Here is a 25,072-nt window from a genome sequence, read left to right as displayed (position 1 = left end):
AGACCAGAGGTCCCCAAGTATTGACATGACTTCAATTCTTGGGTCTCTGAACTTTATATCACCAAGGTTCTCTTCTAAGCATGGCTGGGAGGAGTCAGTATCCTGTTGAGTTTATCTCAGTACTGACCAGCGAGAGAAATGAGAGCCACCAGCACAGTTATAAAGTGCCTTTATTTTTATAGAGGAAGGGGTCCAGGAAGGCAAAAGTACCTTAGTCCACAGAAGTTACAACATGGCCAGGCAGTCAGGATTAGAACTTAGGTATGTATGACTTATTTTTCTACAGACAGACCATTATTGTTGCATTATAGGATGGTTATGAAAGTAAGTAAGTTTTTCCAAAACTGGTTTCAGCCTTAAAAAGAATCATTTACTATGAAAAAAGCTACTGTTATAATTATTATGTTTAGAATAAATTTTATTTAAGTGTTCTTAGGAAGTGTTTTGTAAACATTTTTGTTTGCTTTTACTTCTAATTAATTTTTGACTCTTTTATAAAAGAGTTAAAATATATTATTATATAAATGTTTTGCCTGCACATGTCTGTGTACCACATGCGTTCCCGGGGCCTGAGGGGGCCAAAGAGGGGCACTGGATCCCCTGGAAGTGGAGTTACTGAAGATTGTTGTTAGCAGCCATGCGTGTGCTGTGGGAACCCAATGAACCTGGGTCCTCTGCAAGAGAAGAGAGTGCTTTTAACTGCTGAGCGATCTAGCTTTCTAGCCCGGGGTTTTTTGACTCTTAACTACTGGCTTTATTTTTTGTATGCATGTATGAGGGTGGGTGGTGGCGGTGGTTGAGGTGGTGGTGGTGTGTGTGTGTGTGTGTGTATGTGCGTGCGCACACACAAGCATATGCTATGGTACATGTGCATAAGTCTACCCCCCTCCCTGCCCAGCTCCAGAAACCTCTGGTATCAGTCTTACCTTCCACCTTGTGTGCGAGAGGGTCTCTTGTCGTTTTTTGTTACTGCGCATGCCAGGCTAGCTGGACTCCAGGCTTCCAGCCTCTCCTGCCTCTGCCTCCCATCTTGGTGCAGGAACCCTGGGATTACAGGCGCTCACCACCATGCCAGTTCTACAAAGGTTTGCGGGGTGTTGAATTCCGATCCTCACGCTTGTGCAGCAAGTACTTTGCCCTCTGCGTCATCTCCCCCAGTCCTGCTCCATTTTTTGAGGCAGAGTTTCACAGTCCCTTCGGACCTTGAATTCTTGATCTTTCTGTGGCCATCTGCAGAGTGCTGGGATCCCATGGTGCATCACCAAGCCCTGTTCCCTGGTTCTTATTCTAAAAGGATACAAAACATCCCACCCTCCCGTTGACCTGGGGTTCATTTTCAACCACCGAGTAAAGATTGGGTCACTGAATGCCAGTTACTGCTACAGTCTGGGTAACCATTGGATTTTAGGTTTTTCACCAAAGGAACTAAAGCCCCTTTCTTTGTGGAGTTGGTTTGTGAAATGTCTGAATTCCCACTTCACCACCTCTGTGAGCCATTATTTTATCAGCATGACCCCATATATCCGATTTTTTTATTCATAATTAAAGAATTCTGAAAGCTGTTCATTTTGTTTCTCTTTAAGCCTCCTTAGCATTTCCTTGCTTAGTTCAGCTGGCTTTTTCAGTTATGAGGATGGTTTGGTACATTAGCAGCTGTTCAAATTGTCTGTGGGAATTTGATCTGTGGATGGTTTTTTGAGACAGGGTTCAGCTGTGTAGCCCAGGTCAGCCTTCTAGCCTCCAACTCATAACCCTCCTGCCTCTGCTTTCCTAGGGATGTGATTACAAGGTGTGCACCACCACACCCAGCAATCTGATTTGTTTTTCAAATTATTTATTTATATTTGTGTGTGTGTGGTTTTTTTTTTTTTTTTGTGTGTGTGTGTGTGTGTGTGTGTGTGTGCGCGCGTGCTCGTATGTGTATGTACACATGCCAGGGCCTATGTAGATGTTCTCTTCTTCTACCATGTGGGATTGAACTCAGGTCCTTAGGCTTGGTGGCAGGGGCCTTAACCTGTCCTGTCTACCCAGTTCTTTCAAGCTATCATGTCTTTCCTAGGATAAGCTGATTTGAACTTCTTTACCAAGGAGAAAAATCAAACTTCTTCTCTATTAATATGAGTGTCCTTATTTTTCTTTTGAAAATAATTTATGTTATGTGTATGGATGTTTTGTCTGTGCGTATGTTTATATGCCACGTGCATGCCTGGCACCTGTGGAGGCCAGAAGGTGGCAATGGATTACCTGAGACTGGACTTATAGATGGCTGTGAGCTTCCATGCAGGTAATAGAAATTGAACCAGGGTTCTCTGGAAGAATAGCCAATACACTTAACCTCTGATCCATCTCTAGCCCCATTAATTCTCTTTTTTATTGTCTCCTTATCTCCTTTAAATCATCATTGTTGCCATAAACTATCCCCTGGGAGTTTGGTGGGAGATAGTGTCCGTGTCCCTGTTTTGTGTCTAGTTTGAAAGAGTGCCTGGCTGAGATGTCTACTTGTCTATCCTCTTGACTGCTAGAGTGTATCTCCACCCGACAAAAGTTGCAACCAACCCCAGAAGATGGAGGACTGCCCACATGCTGTGGGTGGTGTGACCCTTGGCCTTATTTTTAATGACAGTTGATTGGCAAGACCTTTCATTTTGATTTGCCAGCAAAAATGAGAGTGACTAGTAGCCGCTCCCCATTCTCGGAGTGGCTTTATAGCCTTCAAAGGGCTGATTCAAAAATGGTTCGACTCAAGGAAGGATACCTGGTCAAGGTTGCAGGCCTTATTATATTTCCCAGCTAAGGTGTGGCTTTCTTTCAGAGAACAGTTGAGGGGAAATGTCATTAAAAAGAAACTTAGGCTTGAGGTTAATCCATTCTTAGTCTTAAAGGATAGTGGAGCTGGAAGAGACTAGAAAACATGGGGTCACAGCCCGTCGTTTTAGCGTTGAGGAAACTGGGGGAGAGAGGTGAAATTAATGTGGCTCGTGAGAACAGAACTCCGGAGTCCCTCCCCCTCCTGCACGTCCTCGGCTCCTCTCCATGGCACACCCTGAGGGCTTCATCTGCCCTCACAGGAGTACGTGGGTGCTGATGTCCACTCTGCTCTCTAGGGTAGCCTGAGGGCTGGAGAGCTCACTGGGAACAAGCCCAAGGGGCTGGAAGTGAGGGGTAGAAGATGATAGTGGAGCTGTGACTGAAGAGGACGGGAGTTTGATAGACAGGGAAGGCAATTTGGGTCAGTTATAGTCTTTCCAATGAAAGAATTTTTTTTTTTTTGAGACAGGGTTTCTCTGTGTAGCTTTGGACCAGGCTGGTCTTGAACTCAGAGATCCACCTGACTCTGCCTCCCAAGTGCTGGGATTAAAGGCGTGTGCCACCACCGCCCAGCCGAAAGAATGCTTCTTACAGTGGAGGATTGTTGGCATTTGATGATGAAGGAGGCAAGATTGGAAAACCACAGAGGCAGGATGGTGGTGAAAGAAAAAAAAAGCAAGGCCTTCTCTGGGTTCTTACACCCCTGTCACCAATGGCAACTCACATTTCCCCAGCCCTATAAAGTTGGGGATAATATTTGTGTCTCCCTCATCAGTTTGGAAGAAGCTGAATAAAAATTATGGGTTCAGGATGCTTGTCCTACTACTTAGCATACAGCACCTTTGCATCATGCAAACTTCACCCTACTGCTCCCTGGGGCAGAAGACCACTCTGCACACACACGCGCATACACACACACACACACACACACACACACAACATGCACACAGAGTAAAAGAAATAAACAGAGAAAGACGGAGATAGAGAGAAAGAAAGGAAGCAGAGAGATTTCTTTGCTATTCTATGCTCTGGAATGTTGCTTTATTGCTGTGAAGAATTCTGAGGTTTAAAATCAATGTGCCTTAGGGCTGGGGTTGCAGCCCACTTGAGAGAGAGCTTTCCTGTTTGCAGGAAGACCTGGGTTATGATCCCCGTACCACCTGGGGACAGATGTGGTGACACAGCCCATAAACCCAGTACCTGGTAGGTGGAGGCAGGAAGATCAATAGTTCAAAGCCATACATAATGAGTTCAAGGCCAACCTAGGCTACCTAATAGCCTGTCTCAAAACATGTCCTTTGTTATTCTGTACATACTAAAAGCAGTGGCAGTTGGTGTCAATGAGACCATTTCCATTTACAGAGCATCCTGACACCACAGTATAGATAACACCCCCAAGAGGCAGAGATGTCATTCCTATCTTATCTTTAAAGGAGTCTTTCTACTTCTTTAGATATCGAAGTCACATTCCAGGTCCCAGGCTGCCGCTGTCTTAGATCAGGCCCAGCTTAGGCAGGTGTGATATTTTCCTATTTCCCTGGAGCATCACCCACTTCCTAAAGATCTTGCTTGGTGTTGGATTTGGAAAGTGAACTTCCCTTTTGTGCTACTCACTTTTCTTAAGGAAAAGCTTCTTGTTCATGGCCCAGGATGGGGTGGGGAGGATTTCAGAGAGGAACTCTTTGTTCAGGAGTCCAGGGAGACCAGATGACCGCTTCTAGTCCTCACAGCAAGACGGACGTCCTCACACAAGCATACAAAGTTCAGAATTCACAAAGTAAGAAATGTCAAAGGACAAAAATCACCAAAGCCTACGTTTAAAGATCTCAGTTGGCTTTCTTCTCTTTTCTAGACTCATCAGCAGTTCAACCCATGAAACAGAATGATTGTTGCAAAAGGGACAAGCAGGAGAGGTTGGTTCATGGGCACAGAAGGGATGACATGGGGGCAGGAACTAAGAACAAGAAGCAGATTGGCCATTTCCGTGATTTTCCGGGCATGGCCGCAGGGCAAAGACCCGGGACAACAGAGAAGTAACCAGTTAGCATCAGGTGACCCTTTTAATGTGAGGATCAAGGCAGAGATACTCAGAAGTCTGTTGTCACACCCGTGGAAACTAGTCTGTCACTTTTCCTGGTTTCTTAAAACAAAAATCTGATAAATAGTTGGGCTTTGCCTTGGTGATGTAGAGCCCGGGAGCTAGTGACTCCATTAGTCTGGTCTGTCGGGGCCAGTGTAAGCATCCACATCATCTAAAACACAAGTCTTCTGTAATTTTTATTCAACAGACATGATCTTTAAAATGTACCCATTTAGGAAGTGGATGGAGAGAAAAGTCGTCCTGGCAGCCTGGAATCTTCCTGAGTGGGGTGTGTGTGTGTGTTCTTTTATTTTTGAAAAGGCTATGAAAGCATCTAGGTGGGGTCCTGGGAGCTCTGAAAACAGGCTCCACATTCTTCTTTCCACCTTTAGCACCCAGCCCTGTGCCTGGCTGTATTAATTTTTTATTCCATTTTATTAATTTATAAATTTTTAAATTTATTCATTTTCTTATCCTTTTCTCATCTCCGGATTCTGTTTGCTCATGGCGTTCGAAACTGTGGTGGCCAAGCAAACTTTGTCTAATCCTTGCACGTGTCTCCCAGTGACGTTAAAGAGCATCCTGAAGACTTTCCTCTCCCGGACACTCTGTTTTAAGGCCCGCTTGGGGGCAGGGGTATAGCTCCGTCGCGGAGATGGGGTCTTAGTCTCCTGCACACTAACAACAGCTGTAACGTTCCCTGGGAGCCCCTGACTGATGTCATGGAGCCATCTGACGCGGACTTCACCACACACGCTCTACCTGGGCTAACCAGGCTTGCATGATGACTGGTCAGTGTCCCTCAATCTTCTCTGCTTCCAGGTTCCTACGCTGGGGCAGTGGTGGCTATGCCCCTTGCAGGAGTATTGGTGCAGTACATTGGCTGGGCCTCTGTCTTTTACATTTACGGTGAGTGATTTGGTTTCCTGGGGTGACCAGATAGATATATTTTACTCTATTAGGGTATACGGTTAAGGGTTTGCTCTGTGAAAATAGAAATACAAAGAGAAGTTCATTATACAATTGGGAAGCCTGCTTGTGATCAATTTAATACTTACATTAAACCTGGCATTTAAAACAAGCAGAATAGTGCCTTCCTTTGAGTCCCAATCAAACAAGATTAAAAACCACCAAGATGTTTCTGAGTGAACACATATTATCAGAACAATGAACAACCATAGGGATGGAAGCTAATGAGGCCGCGCCACTGAGCCTTTTGTTTTTTTATCTGCAGGTATGTTCGGGATTATTTGGTACATATTTTGGCTGCTGCAGGCTTATGAGTGCCCAGCAGCTCACCCGACGATATCCAACGCGGAAAAGACGTACATAGAGACAAGTATAGGAGAAGGGGCCAACTTGGCCAGTCCGAGTGTAAGTACAGATGGAAGGTGAAGTCCGCTCTCTTCCCCACATGTGTTTCTCTGCATGACTGTGCTACCTTCTGGGGCGGGGCGGGGTGGGGAGGTCCCTGCAAACACTACAGCTGGCAGAGGAATGATCCACGAAAGGCAAGAAGGAAATCCAGTTCAGCACTTTGAACCAGCCATTGCTAGTTCCAACTTCGAAAGTCTGACACTGGGCAGTTTGTTTTAGACATATTTAAGTACAATACAACTTTGGAAAAAAGTTTCCTGGTAGCAATTATCTTTATACCACGTGAACAATAAAGCTTAAGGTATGACTGCATGGGAACTCTGTTTGCAAAGTACATGTGACCTCTACCATGAAGATGGGTTCTATGACTTAAGGGACTCAGATCTGGTGTGGTCTCAGTCATACAGATAGTGTAGAGGCCACCGGGCTATAAAGTACATGTGACATCTTCCATAATGATGGGTTCTATTGACTGAGAAGCAATGCTCAAGATAAAGGTCTAGGGAGGGAGTATCTGGGATAAACATAGTAGTCTGGGAGATTTGGGTGATGCCTGTCCCTATAGATAGCACAGATCACCAGGTTATTAATCATATCCACTCCCAGCCTTCTGGATGGAAAACAGGTATACACATCCTTTCTGTTGAAGAAACAAGCCTGTGTTCCTAACATTTCTGGTTTTCCCTGTGCTTATCTGTGAACACAAGGACCTCAGTGCTCTGTACACTGTCTTACAGAACTAAAATGTCAGCGTCTTCACTCAAAAGCTCATGGTCTTTTTTTCACTCCCTAGAAATTCAACACACCATGGAAAAGGTTCTTCACATCCTTGCCTGTCTACGCGATCATTGTGGCCAACTTCTGCAGAAGCTGGACCTTCTATTTGCTCTTAATAAGTCAGCCTGCTTACTTTGAAGAGGTCTTTGGGTTTGCAATCAGTAAGGTAAACATACAGATGCTTCCAATGCTCTTGAACTGTCTCAATCTGATCAAGAATAACTTTACATCATAAAATAATTAAAATGGCTATCATTCACAAAGTTCTGCAACATGTAGCATCCTAGAGGTCAGGCAATAGTCTGACTATTTAATTTCTTTTTAGTAAGGATCAAAGATGTATTAATCTGTGTTTAATGACGGTGCCTCTATCTAAACTCAGGGTGCTTCTGAAGCTAATGCAAACACTGAATATTAGTTCAAAGTTAAAAGTATTTGATGGAGTGGGTTTTTCTCTTCCTAAACTACTCATGGGCTAGCGAGATGGCTCAGAAGGTAAAGGTGCTTATGGTCAAGTCTGATTACTTGGGTTTGGTCCCCAAGGACTCAGCTGGTGGAAAGAATGAATCAATTCCTGGAAGTTGTCCTCTGACCTCAGGAATGTGTGCTATGCCCGGACCTCTTCCCCCCAAATAAATAAATGCAATAAGCTGCTAATTGGGTGGCAGAAGGAACAATGAGGCTAATGTTTCAGACCAGTCCCTTTTTTCATAATGGTAACTGTAGCAGTAATGGTTGCTTGGGATGGTTTAGAAAGAAGCTCCTTCAGGTCTCCAGCCATCGTCATGAGGTGGCCTGTGTTTCAGGGAGGTTTTGATAGTGAAACAATATCAGCATCACGAAACAATAAAGCTTCCTTCCTTCAAGAGAAAGAGCTGCAGCCAGGCATAGGTAGATGTCTGACTCGCTCAGGTGCTATCAAGCAGAGACTGGACGAACCAGCAGAGTCGTGTGATGGTGGACACCAAGTATGTTTTTCCTCCACTAGGCCTTGTTCTAGATACGGGAGCCTTGTGATGAGTAAGACTTGTCTCTGGCTCTAGGGAACTTCCAGTTGGGTGGGAAGACAGTTGGTCCGTACACAGAATCATCACCCCATTCGTTCTTAGTGATTATGAAGTTCAGACCTCCTGAGATGCCACATTAGATGGTTAACGTTGGTAATGGCTGTGGGGCTGTGTAATGGGGGTGAGCGGGGACTTGTGATGATCTCTCAGGAGAATTTAAGTTGGGTCTTTGTTTCCTTTCCTTCTAGGTGGGTCTCTTGTCAGCTGTCCCACACATGGTGATGACCGTTGTGGTGCCTATCGGAGGACAACTGGCGGATTATTTAAGAAGCAGGAAGATTTTAACCACAACTGCTGTCAGAAAGATCATGAATTGTGGAGGTACTGTGCCAAGGGGCTCAAGCGGTTTCTGGAGACTGAGAGCAAACAGAATGGCAGAGCCAGCTTTAGAGCCAGCCCATTGTCTCCCATCCAAGTACTAACTCAACTCAAGTCTGGGTAGCTTCTGAGATTGGGCTCCATCAGGCTCAGTCAGGCTGAGCCTAGACATTGTAATGGACCTTGAAGACCTCTGAGTCCATCTCCTTGTAGACAGTTGAGTGTTGTCTGCCATATCCCCGCAATGTTGCCATGTGACCATGTAGCCAGTACAATCTGGGGTTAGGACAGCTTAGTTGGTGGCTGATGAATCAGGACACACTTAAAACCCAAGAAACACTTCTTCCTTCTATTCTGAAGCCAAAGTAATATAACTTCTGATTATGTATCTGCTTGCTATTTATCTTTTCCACACATCCTTCCACTTATTATTTGCCTACATAGTTTACTTCCTCCTCCTCCTCCTCCTCCTCCTCCTTCTCCTCCTCTTTAACTTATGTGTACATATATGTTTGGGTAAAACACAAAGGATATCACATAAAAAGTCAACGAAACTAGTCACGAGCCTCTACGATGTTTATCCCGATTCACTTTTCAACCTCTCCATTTTTTTCTGAGCTCATCTAGTTTGTTTTTTGAGTGTGCACTCTCAAACACTTTCAGTGCTATGCACTAACCTAGGTACAAGTTTTCTTAATAGAGGAAGCAGGGGGTCAAGGGTCATGGCGGTAGAATTGGGCCAGAGGGATGCAGCTACAGGCTAAGAATCATGAGCAGACTCTAGAAGCCAGCAGAGGCAGGAACAGATTCACCCCTTAAGTCTTCACAATGAACCCAGCTTTGCTGACTGCTTGCTTTTATCTCAGAATGGTCTACTTAGGACTTCCGACTGAACACAACTGTATGATAATATGTGTTGTCTTGAGTTGTTAGCCTTCGGGCCTTTTGTTACATCAGCAACTGGAAGCTGAGAAAATATTAGGTATCTCACTCCTCTGTCTCATTGCGCACTAGCTCACCATCATCCTGGACAGATGTGAACATATCTTGTGTCTATGATGTTGTTCACTAACATCCTCTTCACTGTGAGTTCTGCTCACATTCTTTTTTTACCCTACTAGTCTCTACCAGGCATCAAGGGTTTAGATATGAATGACCTCAAAGGATGATGTGTCAAAGATCTGGTCCCCAGCTCTCAGCACCGTTGAGAAGTGATTGGGTCATGAAGCATGAGTAGGCCAATCTACAGATGAATAAATGAGATTTTCTTCTTCTTCTGAGTATAGTATTCCTTTCAATGTTTTCTGCCACGTTAACATGATTGTCCTATTGCTGTTTGTGTTTACCTTGGTATCTTCAGATTTTTCCATCAACTAAAAAGATTACTTTGCTGGATATAGCAAGCTTAGTTGGAAGTTATTTTCAGGGCTTGGAACATCATCTGATGCTCTCCTGAGTTTTAGGTTTGATGGCAAGAAATCTAATGTTCTGATATGCTTCCATTTGTAGGCAAGTTGACATTTCCTTTATGGTTTTTAACATCATTTCTTTGCTTTGTAGTTTTAACATCTGCCTATGACATGATGTGGATAGGTTCTTTTCTGGCCATATCTGTTTGAGGGTCTAGATACTTCTTGTGTTTAGATGCTTACTTTTCCTCTAGATTTGGGAACCATTCTGCTATAAATTTATCAAATACATTTTCTATTCTTTTTTTTTTAACTTTATCTCAACTACTCCCTTTACCTTGTGGGTCCTTAGGTTCAGTCTCTTGAATGTATCTTAGAGTTCTTGAGGATTTTGATTATGCTTATTTAGTTTTGTTTCCTTACATGTGTCTGATGTCTTGACCCTGTCCTCTGTCTCTGACTTTTTTTCTTATGCTTGGTCATGTCTGTCAATGATGTTTCTCACTGTGTTTCATTTGGCTAACTAATTCATTTCCAGCATTTCTGTTTGGTTCTTCTTCAGAATCTCAATTTTCTTTCTGAAAATGCCTCCCATGTCTTAAAATTTGCCTTCCAAATTGCCAATAATCCATGTTGGTAACTTTTAAATCTAGGTCCTGAATGTATTTCCTTGCTTCATAATCTGCTTATTTGGGAGTTCCTCATGGTCAGTGATCCTTTTTCAATGTAGGATTCTGAAATAGGTTTTTGGCATCTCAACTCTTATTATCTTTGGTTCCCAGTATGAGGAGTGTCAGTTTTCTTTAAGGGTGTTGGTTGGGGTAGGTTGACTGTGCTTTCGGTGGATGGTTCCATACTTAGAAGTGTATGGACAGCACAAATTAAACCACAGATTAGTAAACTTTTAAAAAGGACACAGAGTTGATGTAGGAAGGTAGGGATGGGTTTTGGAGGAATTAAAAGGAGGAGATGGGGTGAATATAATCAAAATACATTGTATGAAATTCTCAAAGAATTAACAAAAATATTTATATTAAAAAAATATATTATTACCTCATTAAAGAGGTAATTATTCCTCCTACCTTTTCAACATATCTTAAGGTAGATCCAGCTTTCTGAGGGGTGGTCTCTTAGCCAGGTGACTGACCTGCTCAACTGGAATTTTACATCTCCCCTCAGGGCAGAGATTCTATTCTCTTAACCACAAGGAAACATATTAGCTTTCCCTTAATGGACCTTCACTGTTACTGTAGCATGCCCTATTCTGAAGGAGTAAACATAAAATCATCTAGGAAATTGATTTAAACCAAGGAACAGATCCAACCCATTTTTGCCATGAAAATGTAGAGCTCTAGTTCTAAAACTGTTCACCAGAAGGGCTTGATGTCTGGACTGGAGTTTTAATCCCACCCTCATATGTAGCCCCCAGGCAAGCATCTACCCCTGAGTTATTATATCCCAAGCTCAATTCCTCCCCCCAAAATATTTGTGTGTAGATGGTGTATGTGTGTGCATGGGGGGGGGTATGTTTGTGTGTGTCCATGTACGGAGGACAGAGGTCAATGTTAGATGTCTTTCTTTATCACTCATCAACTCATTTTGGAGACAGGGTCTTTCACTGACCCCAGAGCTCGCTGATTAGCTAGACCAGCTAGCTGGTGGAGCCACTGGTATCCAGATGTGTCCCCTCCCCCAGTGCTGGGGTTGCAGATGTGCACTGCCATGCCTGGCTTCCGTGTGGGTGCTGGACTGGGGATCTGAACTTGGGTTCCTATGCAGGGCAGCAAGTCCTGTACCCACTGAGCAATCTCTCTGGCTCGCAAATCCACGGTTTCAAAAGCATGATGCTTTCACCCTTAGATGGTTCTCCTTAGATCTCCAACTGAAAGAAATACTAATGCTTTGCCTTCTCTAGAGTAGCTTTGAAAAAAAAAGATGAATTTAGAAAAGCAATTAACAGTATTTCATTCCCCCCTCTCTCTATAGAAATAATTTTGTTTTAAAATTATTTTTGGACAATTTCATACATATGTATAATGTATTTTGATCAAGTTCATCCTAATTCTCTCTTTTATTCATGTCTTACTTCTCAGAAATTCTCCTTCTTACTAACATGTCTCTTCCCTTTTTTTATGTCTTTTTTAAATTTTCCATGGAGTGTGATTATGGTTGCTTACATGCATATGGGTGTGAGTTATTTGCTGGACCATGGATAGCTTACCAGCGGCTGTACTCTTGAAGAAAAACAACTCCCCCTCTCCCAGAAGTCATTAATTGCCAATAGCTTTTCAGCTAGGAGTTCCCCTCCCCCATCCACATTGGAATGTTGACTGGCTTGATCTTGTGTAGATATTTTCCAAGTAGCTTCAGCTGTTCCCGGTTTACGAGTCACAAGTCCAGAAGACAGTATTTCACAGCCTTCCCCCTCCTCCTCCTCCTCCTCCTCCTCCTCCTCCTCCTCCTCCTTCTCCAGCTCTAACATTGTTTTTTTGGTGCCCTTTTTTTTTTTTGTGATGTTCTTTGAGCCTTGTGTTGGAGTGGGTAGAGAGTGATCTGCTGGAAAAAAAAAAGCCTTTCTGACAAAAATCTGCACTAGTCTATGGGTATAAGCATAAAAGAACGCAGCCTAATAAAATGTCCATTTAGCAAAGCAGCAGTAATAGGCTCCTCCCCAAGGCCTATCACTTCCTTAGTGAAGCACTTTGACCAGATTTACAGAATCAGACATAACTTTCCTCCTATGGAAGAGGCCTCACATCCAATCAGGGAGTGGTTTTTTACCTCTATAACATCCATGCCACTTTGCACCAATAGGTATGTGTTATGTGGCAGGCCTTATTGCACCATGTAGGGTCCACTGTTGGATAAGACCATTGATGGCTTTTTCCCACCAGCCCAGTATACGATTCTGTATTTTTATCTCATTATCTTTCCTTGGCACCAATTAATTGTTATTTGTTCAGTGCCTATTGCAAGCTAGCTTGGTTCTGTGTTAAGAGTGTAGTTCTAGGATGGGGAGATGGCTTAGTGGATAAAGTTCTTGCCATAGAAGTGTGAGGAGCAGAGTTCAGATCCCTATCACTCACATAGAAGATAGCTGGGCAGGCATGTCTGCTTGGCAGAGGATCCCTGAGGCAAGTTGGCAAGCTAGAGTAACTGAACTGTGGGCTCTGTGTCCAGTGAGACAGCCTGCCTCAGTAAGCGGACAGTGATCTAGGAATACACCCCGTGTCAGCCTCTGGACTCCACAGGCCTGTGCACATGTGTGTACCCACAGACGGGAACACACAAAGACGTGCATGCATACCATGCGCAAGTCATACACACACATGCCAAAAAGTGTACAGTTTTGTAAGCTGGGGGTTGTGAAACACACGCATAAATCCTAGCGCTCAGGAGTTGGAGGCAGAAGAGCATCAGGTCAGCCTAGGCTACATAGCAAGACCTTGTTGCAAAAAGCCAAGAATTAGGGCTGTAACACAGTGGTGAGTGTCCACCCTGATTGTCTAGCATGCATAAAAATGTATAAATTTGTAGGAGAGGTCAAATGCAAATTACAAACTTATAAGGCATGATTGATACGTCCTAGAAAATAAGAGCAAAGGAAGAGGAGAAAGAGGAGGAAGACGGCTTTACTGGTGGAGCTGAGGATGCTGTGGGTTGGGAAGCACCTGGAGGGCTGTGTTGCTGCTACTCGGCAGGCCGCTTCAGGATAGGATGGGGAGCAGAGGTGAGGCTGGCGGACAGGGAACTAGAGGAGCAAGAAGGACTGTTACTAGACTGTGCTGGTGATGTGGGGCCCCTGGCAAACACAGAGTCCCACTGAGCACGTGGTTTAGGAAGACTGTGTAGTAAATGCATCGGAAGATGTCAGAGGGAAGGCCACCAATCAGGTGACAGGTGATAGAGCCCGGAATTAAGACAAAGGCAGAGATGGAGAAAGCAGAGGTAAGATTTGATAGTAACTTCTGAGGATGAATACACGTAATTGTATGTGAAAACTGAGGATTAAAGAGTGTCTATGGTGGTTCTGACGCTTCTGGTTTCTGGTCTTTCTTTCTTTTTTTTTTTTTTTTTTTGGTTTTTCGAGACAGGGTTTCTCTGTGTAGCTTTGCGCCTTTCCTGGGACTCACTTGGTAGCCCAGGCTGGCCTCGAACTCACAGAGATCCGCCTGCCTCTGCCTCCCGAGTGCTGGGATTAAAGGCGTGCGCCACCACCGCCCGGCTGGTTCTGACGCTTCTGCTTGGCTGTCTGGCGACCACGTGTGCACCCATGTGCTACTTCAGTGTCTTGCGCTCCCAACTTCCTTTCCTCTTCCCGCGTTCCTTTCGGCTGTCTGGTCAGCTCTGCTTTTAATACGAGGAGTTGAAGAGACACCACAACTACTCCAAGGGTCCACGAGTCACGGTTTGGAGGCAGAATCTGAAGTCAGGCTTTCTGACTCCATCGTCGAGGAGGCCCTAAACACGGCTATGCTGGAGACTAATCAGAGAAAGGGAGGAAGATGTGGGAGGGGTGGTTTGCTTTGGGTTCGAGGACATGAAAGAAACAGGAACAGACACTCGGTTTGCCGTGTTGCCCTGGAAGTAACCGTAGGAGCATCATGTGGAGATGCGTGGACTCCGCAGCTAGTTTCCAGACTGAAGCCTCTACTCCAATTACTCCCCACACTTTGTGAACTGCACGTGGTATTTATGTCATCTCTCTGTCTGCTGTTAGATGAGCTCTCTCTCTCTCTCTCTCTCTCTCTCTCTCCCTCCCTCCCTCCCCCCCCTCTCTGATGGGAATACATGTCTTTATAATTATCTCATCTCTTTTTTCTTATGCTGGAATCACTGATTCTGGATGAAAAGAACAGGAAGTATGTCCCCCTACTCTACTTTCTGTGCAAGCGTCTCACACTTTTTCCGAGGCCTGAAGCCTCGGGGAAGTAGGGAAATGGAAGTTTTTGACTTGGGCTTCACTAGCACTGAGACATCCCTTTGTTTTATTTATTTATCTACTCCTCCCCTTTTCCTGTTAGAGATGGAGTCTTGTGCATGGCAGGTGAGCCTTCTACCACTGGGCTATCAGCAGCCTGCTCTCTCTTCTCCTCTTCTCCTCTCTCTCTTCTCCTCTCTCTCTTCTCCTCTCTCTCTTCTCCCTTCCCCTCCTCTTCTCTTCTCTTCTTCTCTCTTCCCTCCCCTCTCCTCTTCTCCCCTCCTCTCCTTTTGTCGTCTCTGTTCTTCCTTTCCTCCTTCCCTCCCTCTCTTTCCTTCCTTCCTTCCTTCCTTCCTTCCTTCCTTCCTTCCTTCCTTCCTTCCTTCCATTCAAGATAGGGTCTTACCATGTAGCCTTGGCTGGCCTGGCATTCACTATGTAGACCAGGCTGGTCTTGAACTCACAGAGCTCTAACTGCCTCTACCTTCTAAGTACTGAAATCTGCTTGGTCCTTTTTTTTTTTTTAATTGAAACAGGGTCTCACTATTTGATTGACTTTAAATTCATGATATAGCCCAGGTGATCCTTAAATCTGTGGTCATTTTTAACTTGGCCTCAGTCTCCAGGCCTGAGCCACCACACCTGTCTGACTAAGGAACTTTTATTTCAGATGATTATTATAGTTTTTTGTTTTTAGAAGAAAATATTAGAGGAGTGTTGTCATGTTATTTTTATGGAGAATGCCACAGCTTATGTGGACAAAAGGAGTTAGTGGGCTGTATATACAGCATTCAGACCAGCAGGAGCAACTGCCCAAGGATTAACTACTCACACCTCTCATCCTGGGACCATCATTGAACCTACTGGGACCATTTGTTGTTCAGGGTTCACCAGGATAAGGTAGAAAGTTCACAGAACACCTCGACAATGGCATGGTCATGCAATCATGAACATTGGGGAATATTGTAGATACTGAGCTAGGATGTATGCACTAAAACCTCAGGTTCATGAAATATGGGTTAGGTTCACACGCTAAGTCAATAGCTTGGCAGACTGACAGAAACACGATGGTTCTTCTGTTTCTGTTGCAGGCTTCGGCATGGAGGCGACCCTACTTCTGGTGGTTGGCTTTTCCCACACCAAAGGAGTGGCTATCTCCTTCCTGGTGCTCGCTGTAGGATTTAGTGGCTTTGCTATTTCAGGTAAAACATTGTCTGGGTTTCTGAATTGAGTATGTCGATTCACTAAGTCTTAGGAGGAAATTGTAGCACCTTTATTTAGCAGCCCAGGGATTCCTAAGGAACAGGGCCACAGTTTCATCAAGTGGGATGACATACGATCCACCAGGGATGTGCTTAGAGCCCATTCTAGCTGAGATTGTCCCTACTAACTCTATCAAGGGGAAAATTCATAAGTGCAGCTGATTTCCCTGAGGCATAAGCAGAGCCCAGGCATGGATCCCAGGCTAGCCCCCAGTTCACCCTACCTGACAGACTTACTTCCCATTAAAGGATTGGTAATTTTAGTTCAAATGGCCAGGCCATTTGACATGTGATCACAAACATTGGGAGCGTTTAGGGCAATTTCTATAGTTTTCAATGAGCTTCTGTGTACTTCATTGCTTTAATTTTCCAAACAAGAATGTGCAGATCTGAGGTGGGGTGGAAATCCTTCAGAACGTTTGAATGATTCCTAAAGGCCAGACACTTCGCTAGTGCAGGGAAGACAGTGGGCAATGGGACTGACGGCTGCCTAGACCTTACATCCATCCATGTAGCTAGACATGGTGCATGCCTGTGATTGCAGGCTCTCGGGAGGCTGAGGCGAGAAGACAGGTTAACTCCGTGAGTTTAAGACACAATCTCTAAATAAATAAAACAAATAAACAAAAAGTGAAATCAGAACAATTTTAGAAGTAGAAAAGCATGAACTTGGCTTTCACTTCTAGTTACCATTTACTTAACATCCCTTGTTATTTACTTTAATTCCTACAACGGTTTTCTAAGAATGATCACTGCAGTTTACAGATGGAGAAACTGAGGGCCAAGAGAGTTAAGTCTTTAGTCCATATTAGCATCTCAGGTGAGCTACCAAAGCTGAGGTCTAATGAACTGGGCTATATGGGTGGAGTTGGGTTCTGGGGATTTGGCTCTTTCAAGGCTTAGCCATGCTCCTCCTCCTCTTGATTCACACCTTCCTCCTGAGAGTGGAACAGCAGAGACCTTAATGGCAGGGGGGGGGGGGGACATATTCTCTCTGGTAGAAGACCTTAGTGCGGGGGAGACAAGGAGATGCTGCCCTGGAAGAGCAGAAGCCCAACAAGTGTTGTGTGGTTAGAATAGTGTGTTCTCACCATGGAACTGTGTGGTTAGAATAGTGTAGATGTTCACCATGGAACTGTGTGGTTAGAATAGTGTGTCCTCACCATGGAACTGTGTGGTTAGAATAGTGTGTCCTCACCATGGAACTGTGTGGTGAGAATAGTGTGTTCTCTCCATGGAACTGTGTGGTTAGAATAGTGTGTTCTCACCATGGAACTGTGTGGTTAGAATAGTGTGTCCTCACCATGGAACTGTGTGGCTAGAATAGTGTGTTCTCACCATGGAACTGTGTGATTAGAATAGTGTGTTCTCTCCATGGAACTGTGTGGTTAGAATAGTGTGTTCTCACCATGGAACTGTGTGGTTAGAATAGTGAAGTTCTCACCATGGAACTGTGTGGTTAGAATAGTGTGTCCTCACCATGGAACTGTGTGGCTAGAATAGTGAAGTTCTCACCATGGAACTGTGTGGTGAGAATAGTGTGTCCTCACCATGGAACTGTGTGGTGAGAATAGTGTGTTCTCTCCATGGAACTGTGTGGTTAGAATAGTGTGTCCTCACCATGGAACTGTGTGGTTAGAATAGTGTGTTCTCTCCATGGAACTGTGTGGTTAGAATAGTGTGTTCTCACCATGGAACTGTGTGGTTAAAACAGTGTGTTCTCACCATGGAACTGTGTGGTTAGAATAGTGAAGTTCTCACCATGGAACTGTGTGGTTAGAATAGTGTGTCCTCACCATGGAACTGTGTGGTTAGAATAGTGTGTTCTCACCATGGAACTGTGTGGTGAGAATAGTGTGTTCTCTCCATGGAACTGTGTGGTTAGAATAGTGAAGTCCTCACCATGGAACTGTGTGGTTAGAATAGTGCAGATGTTCACCACAGGTGTTCACATCTGTATTTCTCCCGTGTCATGTCACAGCATCTGTTACAGATAAATAGCAATATTATTCCTCTACTTGATTATATGATGGAAATAAGCTGTGAGCCCAAATATACAGATTTGAAACATGAAAATCCTTTGTAAATTATTCAGAGTCCTGTCTATGTTTATGAAAATAAACATAAGAATAATTATGAATAGTTAGAAATGTCATTTTTTAAAATAAATTATGTAGCCACTAAGGCAGACTCATTTATGGAGGACTTTTAGGACTTCTAGTGGTGGACTGGGAGAGGCCATATGGGAAGATAAGGTTCTTTTCTATTGTTTTTGATTGTTTGCTTCAGATGGACACATTCTAGACCTCCTAAGGGTCTAGAGTTTCTGGGTTTTAGAGTTCCAGATCTGCTGGGCACATTTTCTGTAATTCTCACCGCCGTAGAAGCATCGCTAATCAACACGGACAGTCCTGCTTTGTGCAGGCACAGCCTGGCAATGTCCAGCCTGGCCCTCTTGGTAGAATATCCGTTAAACATATACTAGAGAAGATCAAATGGTTGCGCCTGGGGGCAAGCCACACATTTCCCCAAGGGTCTTAGGAATTCCGTTCTCCTCTCTGACACTGAGGGTTGGGCTCTGCCGTAGGTTTTAATGTCAACCACCTGGACATTGCTCCGCGCTATGCCAGCATTCTCATGGGGATCTCTAACGGAGTGGGGACCCTGTCTGGAATGGTCTGTCCTCTCATTGTTGGCGCCATGACCAAGCACAAGGTAATGACCTCCTTTGTGGCTGTGGGGCTACAACATCAGGGCAGAAGCACTGCATAAACCTGAGAGCTTAGTGACCTACCCCGGTGTGTACGTGTGCCCTTGTCTGTGATTGAGTCTCGGACAACGCCTCCTTCTCTTCTTCCCTCCTCGTCTTCCCCTCCCCTCCCTCCTTCGCTTCATTGTTTATTGATGGCACCAGGACTAATTGTTGTCTAGCTCCACTTCTTCTAAGCTGAGAAATAAATGTCTGGAGCAAAGAAGTAAAGGGCATAGAGATTGTTTAGGGTCACAAAGAAGAAACTCAGGCGAGCCAACCCAGAATGGAGGTTTTATTTAAGACTGTTTTATGATTCTAAGTGCTAAAACGGGTTAGCCCATGTCCAGTCATTACTTAGCCTGTCACACATGAAGTAGTGGTACAGCTTCCCTCCTTGTTTAGGAGAAAATAAACAAGACGTTAATGGGCTTTCTTAAGAACCACCTTGCCCAGCCTTGGCGCAAGGGGAGGAACTAGGTCCTGTGATGTCCATGCTTTGTTCAAGCCCATGGGAGACCTGCCCCTTTCTGAATGGAGACTGAGGAGGAGCGGGGTGGGGTGGGGTGGGTGGGGTGGTGGTGGTGTGGGGCGACAGGAGAAGAGGAGGGAGGGGAAACTTCGGTTGGTATATAAAGTAAATGAAAAAATGTTATTTAAATAAAAAAAGAACCCTCAAGGGGGCAGGAGAGATGATTCAGAGAGGCTCAGCACACTTGCTGCTCTTTGAGAGGACCAGGGTTCTCTTCCCTGTACCCACATGGCTCCCAACCATTAGTAACTCCAGCATCAGATTCCCTAGAGCTAACATTACAGGTAGGCGATTGTGAGCCACCTCTGTGTGCTGGGAATTGAAGTTGGGCCCCCTATAAGAACATCCAGGGCGCTTAACCACTATGCCCTCTTCTGGTCTCCATGGGTACCAGGCACACATGTGTTACACAGACAAACACCCATAAACATAGTCTATAAATCCTGAATCTTCAAGGGTGTGGTGCTTAGTTTTTATTGAACCTTTTTGTTGTTGTTGTTGTTGTTGTTTGTTTGTTTGTTTTTTGTTTTTCAAGACAGAATTTCTCTGTGTAGTTTTGTTGCCTGCCCTGGAACTCACTCTGTAGCCCAGGCTCACCTCAAACTCACAGAGATCCGCCTGCCTCTGCCTCCTGAGTGCTGGGATTAAAGGCGTGTGCCACCGCCGCCCAGCCCTTTGTAGTTTTTAAACTTATTTTTATCTTTAAAAATATATTTACATTTATTCTATGTGAGTGAGTTTTTTGTCTGCTTGTGTATATGTATACCATATACCATATATACCATGGAAGCCAGAAGAGGGCATCAGATCCCCTGGAGCTGGGGTTACAGATAGTCATGAGCCGCCATGTGGGTGCTAGGTATTGAACCTGGGTCCTCTGTAAGAACATCCAGGGCACTTAAACCCCCTGAGCCATCTCCTCAACTACACGTGACCTGTATTTTTTACACACACACACACACATTATATATTATATATATATATATATATATATATATATATATATATATATATATAATCTTAGCATTCATTGTAGTCTTCCATTTTCATTTTCAAGCACTCAAATTAAGTATAGATTCTGGATGTTGGTTCTATCATATGTCTACCCAGAAGCACACTGTAGCCTTTGAGGAGTGGGTGTTTTCATCCCAGGAAAGGACTCTAGGGCTCACCGGTAATCTCTCTGCTTAAAGCAGTAACTGGCTGTTTCCTTTCTTAGACCCGGGAGGAATGGCAGAACGTGTTCCTCATAGCAGCCCTGGTACACTACAGCGGTGTCGTCTTCTACGGGGTCTTCGCTTCTGGGGAGAAACAGGACTGGGCTGACCCGGAGAGTCTCTCTGAGGAGAAATGTGGAATCATTGACCAAGATGAATTAGCCGAGGAGACAGAACTCAACCATGAGGCTATTGTAAGTCCCAGAAAGAAGATGTCGTACGGAGCCACCATCCAGAATTGCGAGGCCCAGAGGAGCGGGTGGAGACAACAGAGAGAAGCTTCCTTTGACGGGGAAGAGGCGTTCTCCTACCGGAACGAAGAAGAGGACTTCTCAGAAACATCCTAACGCCCAGCTTCTCCTCAGCTTACAACCAGAAGCATCCATACCCATTGCCTTTCCCATACCTCGGCTTGCCAGGGGGCCAAATCATGGGACACTGGAGGTAGTGGGGAGAGGAGATTAAGTCAACAGCCGAGGAAAGAGAAATGCCTTCTTCCAGAGATAGGAGAACGGCTCTTGCTCTCATCTGATAAAATAGTTGATCATATTTTTTGTGGGGTGGGGTAGGGTGGCTGTTGGCTCTCGAGCCTTCTCTCAAAGAACTAGTTATTCAGAAAGAAATGGCTAGAAAAATAAGGAGTAGCTTGTTGCTCAAACAGACTTTGAAGGAATTCCGTCTTTGGCCTGGAGAAGAGTACACGGTGGTTGTCAGCACATCTCCTAAGATATTCGTGCAGAGGAGAGTTTCCCCAACCTAATGAAGGGAACCACTCACGGAGGCTCTCTGTTGTGCCAGGTGCTTTATGAACATACTTACTTAACCTCCACACCCTATTACATGTAGTTATTGTACCCATTTTACAGCTAGGGACGCTAAAGGAATAGGATAACCTGCCCAAGGTCATCCTCTCAGGGCCAAGCCTGAGACTGGCAGATGAGTGGGAGTTTTAGAAGGGTTCAGCTCAGTGTGGGGACATTTTCAATGACAAACACTGAAAATGGAATCAGCTGTTTTGTGGGCAATTCCAAGTTTGGTCAAGGATGCGTGCGTGCGTGCGTGCGTGCGTGCGTGTGTGTGTGTGTGTGTGTGTGTGTGTGTGTGTGTGTAAATATTTAGACTAATGGGGCAGAGGGGATTCAAACTTATAAAATTCTAGACTCAAAACCATTAAGGTCCTATATTACCTGATGGACCAAACAATTTGGTGAATCAATAGCTTTTTTTCTTTAAAAGTCACAGACTGGTTAAAAAAAACAAAACAAAACAAAGAATAAAGCTAAGCAAGATAGCTCAGTTTCCTGGAATGGTTTAAAAGAAGTATATGGAGCAGGTGGTGGTGGCTCACGCCTTTGATCCCAGAACTCAGGAGGCAGAGCCAGGCAGATCTCTGTGAGTTCGAGGCTGGCCTGGTCTACAGAGCGAGATAGAGGACAGGCACCAAAACTACACGGAGAAACCATGTCTCAAAACAAAAGATGTATATGAAGAGTTGGCTATTAAATTTAAACCCTCTACAGTATCAAGAATGTGGTCAAATAATGTCCCAAGTTAACTATTAGCCCCTAAAACATTTAGTAATCTAAAAAGTGGTCTCAGGAGAGTTTTAGCCACTGGTCTCTGGAAAGAGTCTTGTTTAAGCAAACGTGTGTGGCCAGCTTTCTCTGACAGTGAGTAGAACAGGAAGTGTGGTCAGATGGCATAATGTTATGCCCAAAATATTTGTAAGGAATGTACCTGGAATGTTCATTGAAAATAAAAAGATAGCCGTAGTTTCACAGAGAAATTCTGCAGTCAAAATGTCCCAGACAACCGGGCCTGTAATTGGTGTTGGAAAATTCATCTGTGATTGTGTAAGGCAATAACATGAAACTCTCAGACATAATTCAGAATGCAATGGTGGCATATAAGAGGTTATTAGAAAATAAAATTATTTTCCTGCTTTGAAAATTTTGTTTATATTTTCAGAAGAAAAATTCGATGTGATGACAAAATACAGATTTACTTGTAGTATATTATAGTATCATATTTCTCCAGTTTGTCCCACTTTATTTCTGGTCCCTTGTTATACTTAAGGAGTTATAATGTACTTGATAAAAAGACTAATGTTAGATTTTAAAAGAGAATGGCTGATTCCCATTAAATAGTATTCTTTTGATTATTTGTATATAATTTGTGTTATCAGTTGTTGTTAAATCTCCTTATTGTGCCGGGCGGTGGTGGCGCACGCCTTTAATCCCAGCACTCGGGAGGCAGAGCCAGGCGGATCTCTGTGAGTTCGAGGTCAGCCTGGTCTCCAAAGCGAGTTCCAGGAAAGGCGCAAAGCTACACAGAGAAACCCTGTCTCGAAAAACCAAAAAAAAAAAAAAAAAAAAAAAAAAAAAATCTCCTTATTGCATGAATCCATTTAAGTCCCCTAGAGCAGTTCCTGGCATAAAGTACCTAAGAAAAATAGCTGTCACATCATCATGATCTTTAACTCCTGGGCGACCATGTCATTTGTAAAGAAAGAATGCTGTGTCCTTTCATCCACTGGCCACAGAGTTTATTATGAAAATTGCACTGTTTTCTAAGTAAAAAAAACAAAACTAGAAAATAATAGCCAGTGTTTATTCCTTTGTGTGATAATTAAGCATAATAATTATATGTAAGGAAAAGCCTCATGATGATCACGAAGGCAATGCTGTAGACTGTGACACAATCTGTTAGTGGTGACGTCATGCAGAAATACCATGTTTTACTTATAACTTGCATGTACAGTAGTTTTTTTTTTAACGGTGGGCTGGACCATGGCATTAAATGCTATACAGCACGTTGCCTTGTGGTGATGTTTCTTCCACACAGATTTCACAGGGTCACTAATTATACTTGAACAGCATTGACAAGTGACAGTCGCCAGCTTTTGTGCATCTTGCCCTTGTTGTCCATTTGCAGAGCTACCCTTTGGAGATGGAGTGTTGATTCTCCAGCAGGAGGGGTCCTGAGGACGCTGGATTACTGAAATAAAGTCTTGATTGCACTTTTGCAAATAGTTGCAGCTTTGGCTATTCCTGAAATTGAGAAGAAGAATTGATAGTGTTTTAAACACAATGGACTATTGTTATGTTTTCCTGGTTGTTAAATCCAATATGGAGCTCAGCATTTCTATTTCATGCCACAGCCTCTCAAACTCAACAAACCTGTTTTTCCTTTTCTTTCGTCTTTTCTTGCTTAATGACGTCATCCTCTGTTCAAGCAAGAACTCTCAGAGACGTCCTTGATGTAAGAAAACTTCCAGAGTTCTCTCTTTTCTCGGCCGAGTTTCTTTAGTTTATTTTTCCATTTGTAAATCCATGTCTGACACAGCTTTGGAAAACTCCGCCATCATCTCTCAAGGTGCTGCTTTATCTGAAAAATTATTAGCATATATTAATTATTCATAACAATGGGTTTCGTTATGACAGTTTCATTAACATACACATACAATGTCTTTTGATGATATCACCCCCGATACTCTGATCATGCACCCCCTTTCTGGTCCTCTCTCTCTTCCCATCTAGTTCCCTTCTACATTAATTTTGTTGTTGTTTTATGATCCAAAAACTTTCGTTAGGCCTGCTTACAAGAGCCTGGCACCTTATCAGTGGCACTTACAAATGTCCTTTCTCCCCTAGCAACCAGTAGCTACTTGTAGATCCTCCGGGAGGGGTGGGCCCTTGTGAGTTCCTCCCTACTCTGTGAATGGGGGGGATGTTGGATTTGTCTCAAATTTGTGCAGATCTTGTGCAGGTAATTCTAGCTGCCATGAATTTGAGAGTGCAGCAGCCATAGCGTGCCTGGAAGATAGCATTCCACAACTTTCTACTCGTTCCCATGGCTCTTATATTTTTTTCTGCCTCCTCTTCCACAGTGCTCCTTGCATCTTGGAGAGGGTGATATAGATGTCACACTTATGATTGAGCATTCAGCTGTTGCTTTGATCAGTAATGCATCTCTGAAGTTACTGTCTCTTGACTAAAGCTGACAGCTACATTAATACATAGGCATAAATATGATTTAGAAGGCAATTCGATAGGCACATCCTTCCATTTAGCAAAGCAGTAGCAGTGGCTTCCTCAGTAGGACCTATATTTCTTGACCGATTTTACAGTGCAAGGCATGAATTTCCTACTGTGAAGTGGACCTCAATTCCAACCAGAAAGTTATTGGTTGCCCCCATAATTGCCATACCACTGATGCACAAGTAACCACATCTCTTGCCTGGCAGTTTGAGTGTAGGACACAGGGTTCACACCTGTGTTAAGCTGTTGACAACGCCCCACCCACACCTCCCCACTAGCAGGCAGCCTGCATAGAACCTTCTAGCATTGTAAAGTATAGCCTGTGGGAGGAAGCGTCTAGCTTCGTTCCAACTTGATTTCTGTATGTCCTGGGCTGAGAATACGTAGTGCCTTTGGCAATGGGATCTTACAGTCTCATTTTGGTGGACAGCTGGCAGCAGTGGTAATTGCCTATATTGTTTCAGAGACCCCAGGGGGCACCCTGTCCAGCAACTCATAGGGAGGTAGCCCACGCT

At 44.1% G+C, this 25,072-nt stretch overlaps 1 protein-coding gene across 1 annotated transcript in view; it reads left to right on the top strand.

Moving 5' to 3' along the window:
- Slc17a8 (solute carrier family 17 member 8) overlaps positions 1-23,335 on the top strand; it is a 45,267-nt gene extending 21,932 nt beyond the window's left edge. Inside the window, exons 6-12 of the mRNA XM_052753074.1 lie at positions 5,711-5,797; positions 6,123-6,262; positions 7,059-7,208; positions 8,298-8,430; positions 15,849-15,959; positions 18,607-18,734; positions 20,520-23,335. Coding sequence (XP_052609034.1) covers positions 5,711-5,797; positions 6,123-6,262; positions 7,059-7,208; positions 8,298-8,430; positions 15,849-15,959; positions 18,607-18,734; positions 20,520-20,864 — 1,094 coding nt within the window. The 3' untranslated portion in view covers positions 20,865-23,335. The remainder of the gene's footprint in view (positions 1-5,710; positions 5,798-6,122; positions 6,263-7,058; positions 7,209-8,297; positions 8,431-15,848; positions 15,960-18,606; positions 18,735-20,519) is intronic.
- The last annotated feature ends 1,737 nt before the right edge of the window (positions 23,336-25,072 follow it).

Source organism: Peromyscus californicus, unplaced genomic scaffold (genome assembly GCF_007827085.1).
Source record: "Peromyscus californicus insignis strain IS unplaced genomic scaffold, ASM782708v3 Scaffold_24__1_contigs__length_46423439, whole genome shotgun sequence".
NCBI classification, from domain to species: domain Eukaryota; kingdom Metazoa; phylum Chordata; class Mammalia; order Rodentia; family Cricetidae; genus Peromyscus; species Peromyscus californicus.
Note: the sequence above shows the minus strand (reverse complement) of the source record. Positions and strands in the feature narration are given on the sequence as shown.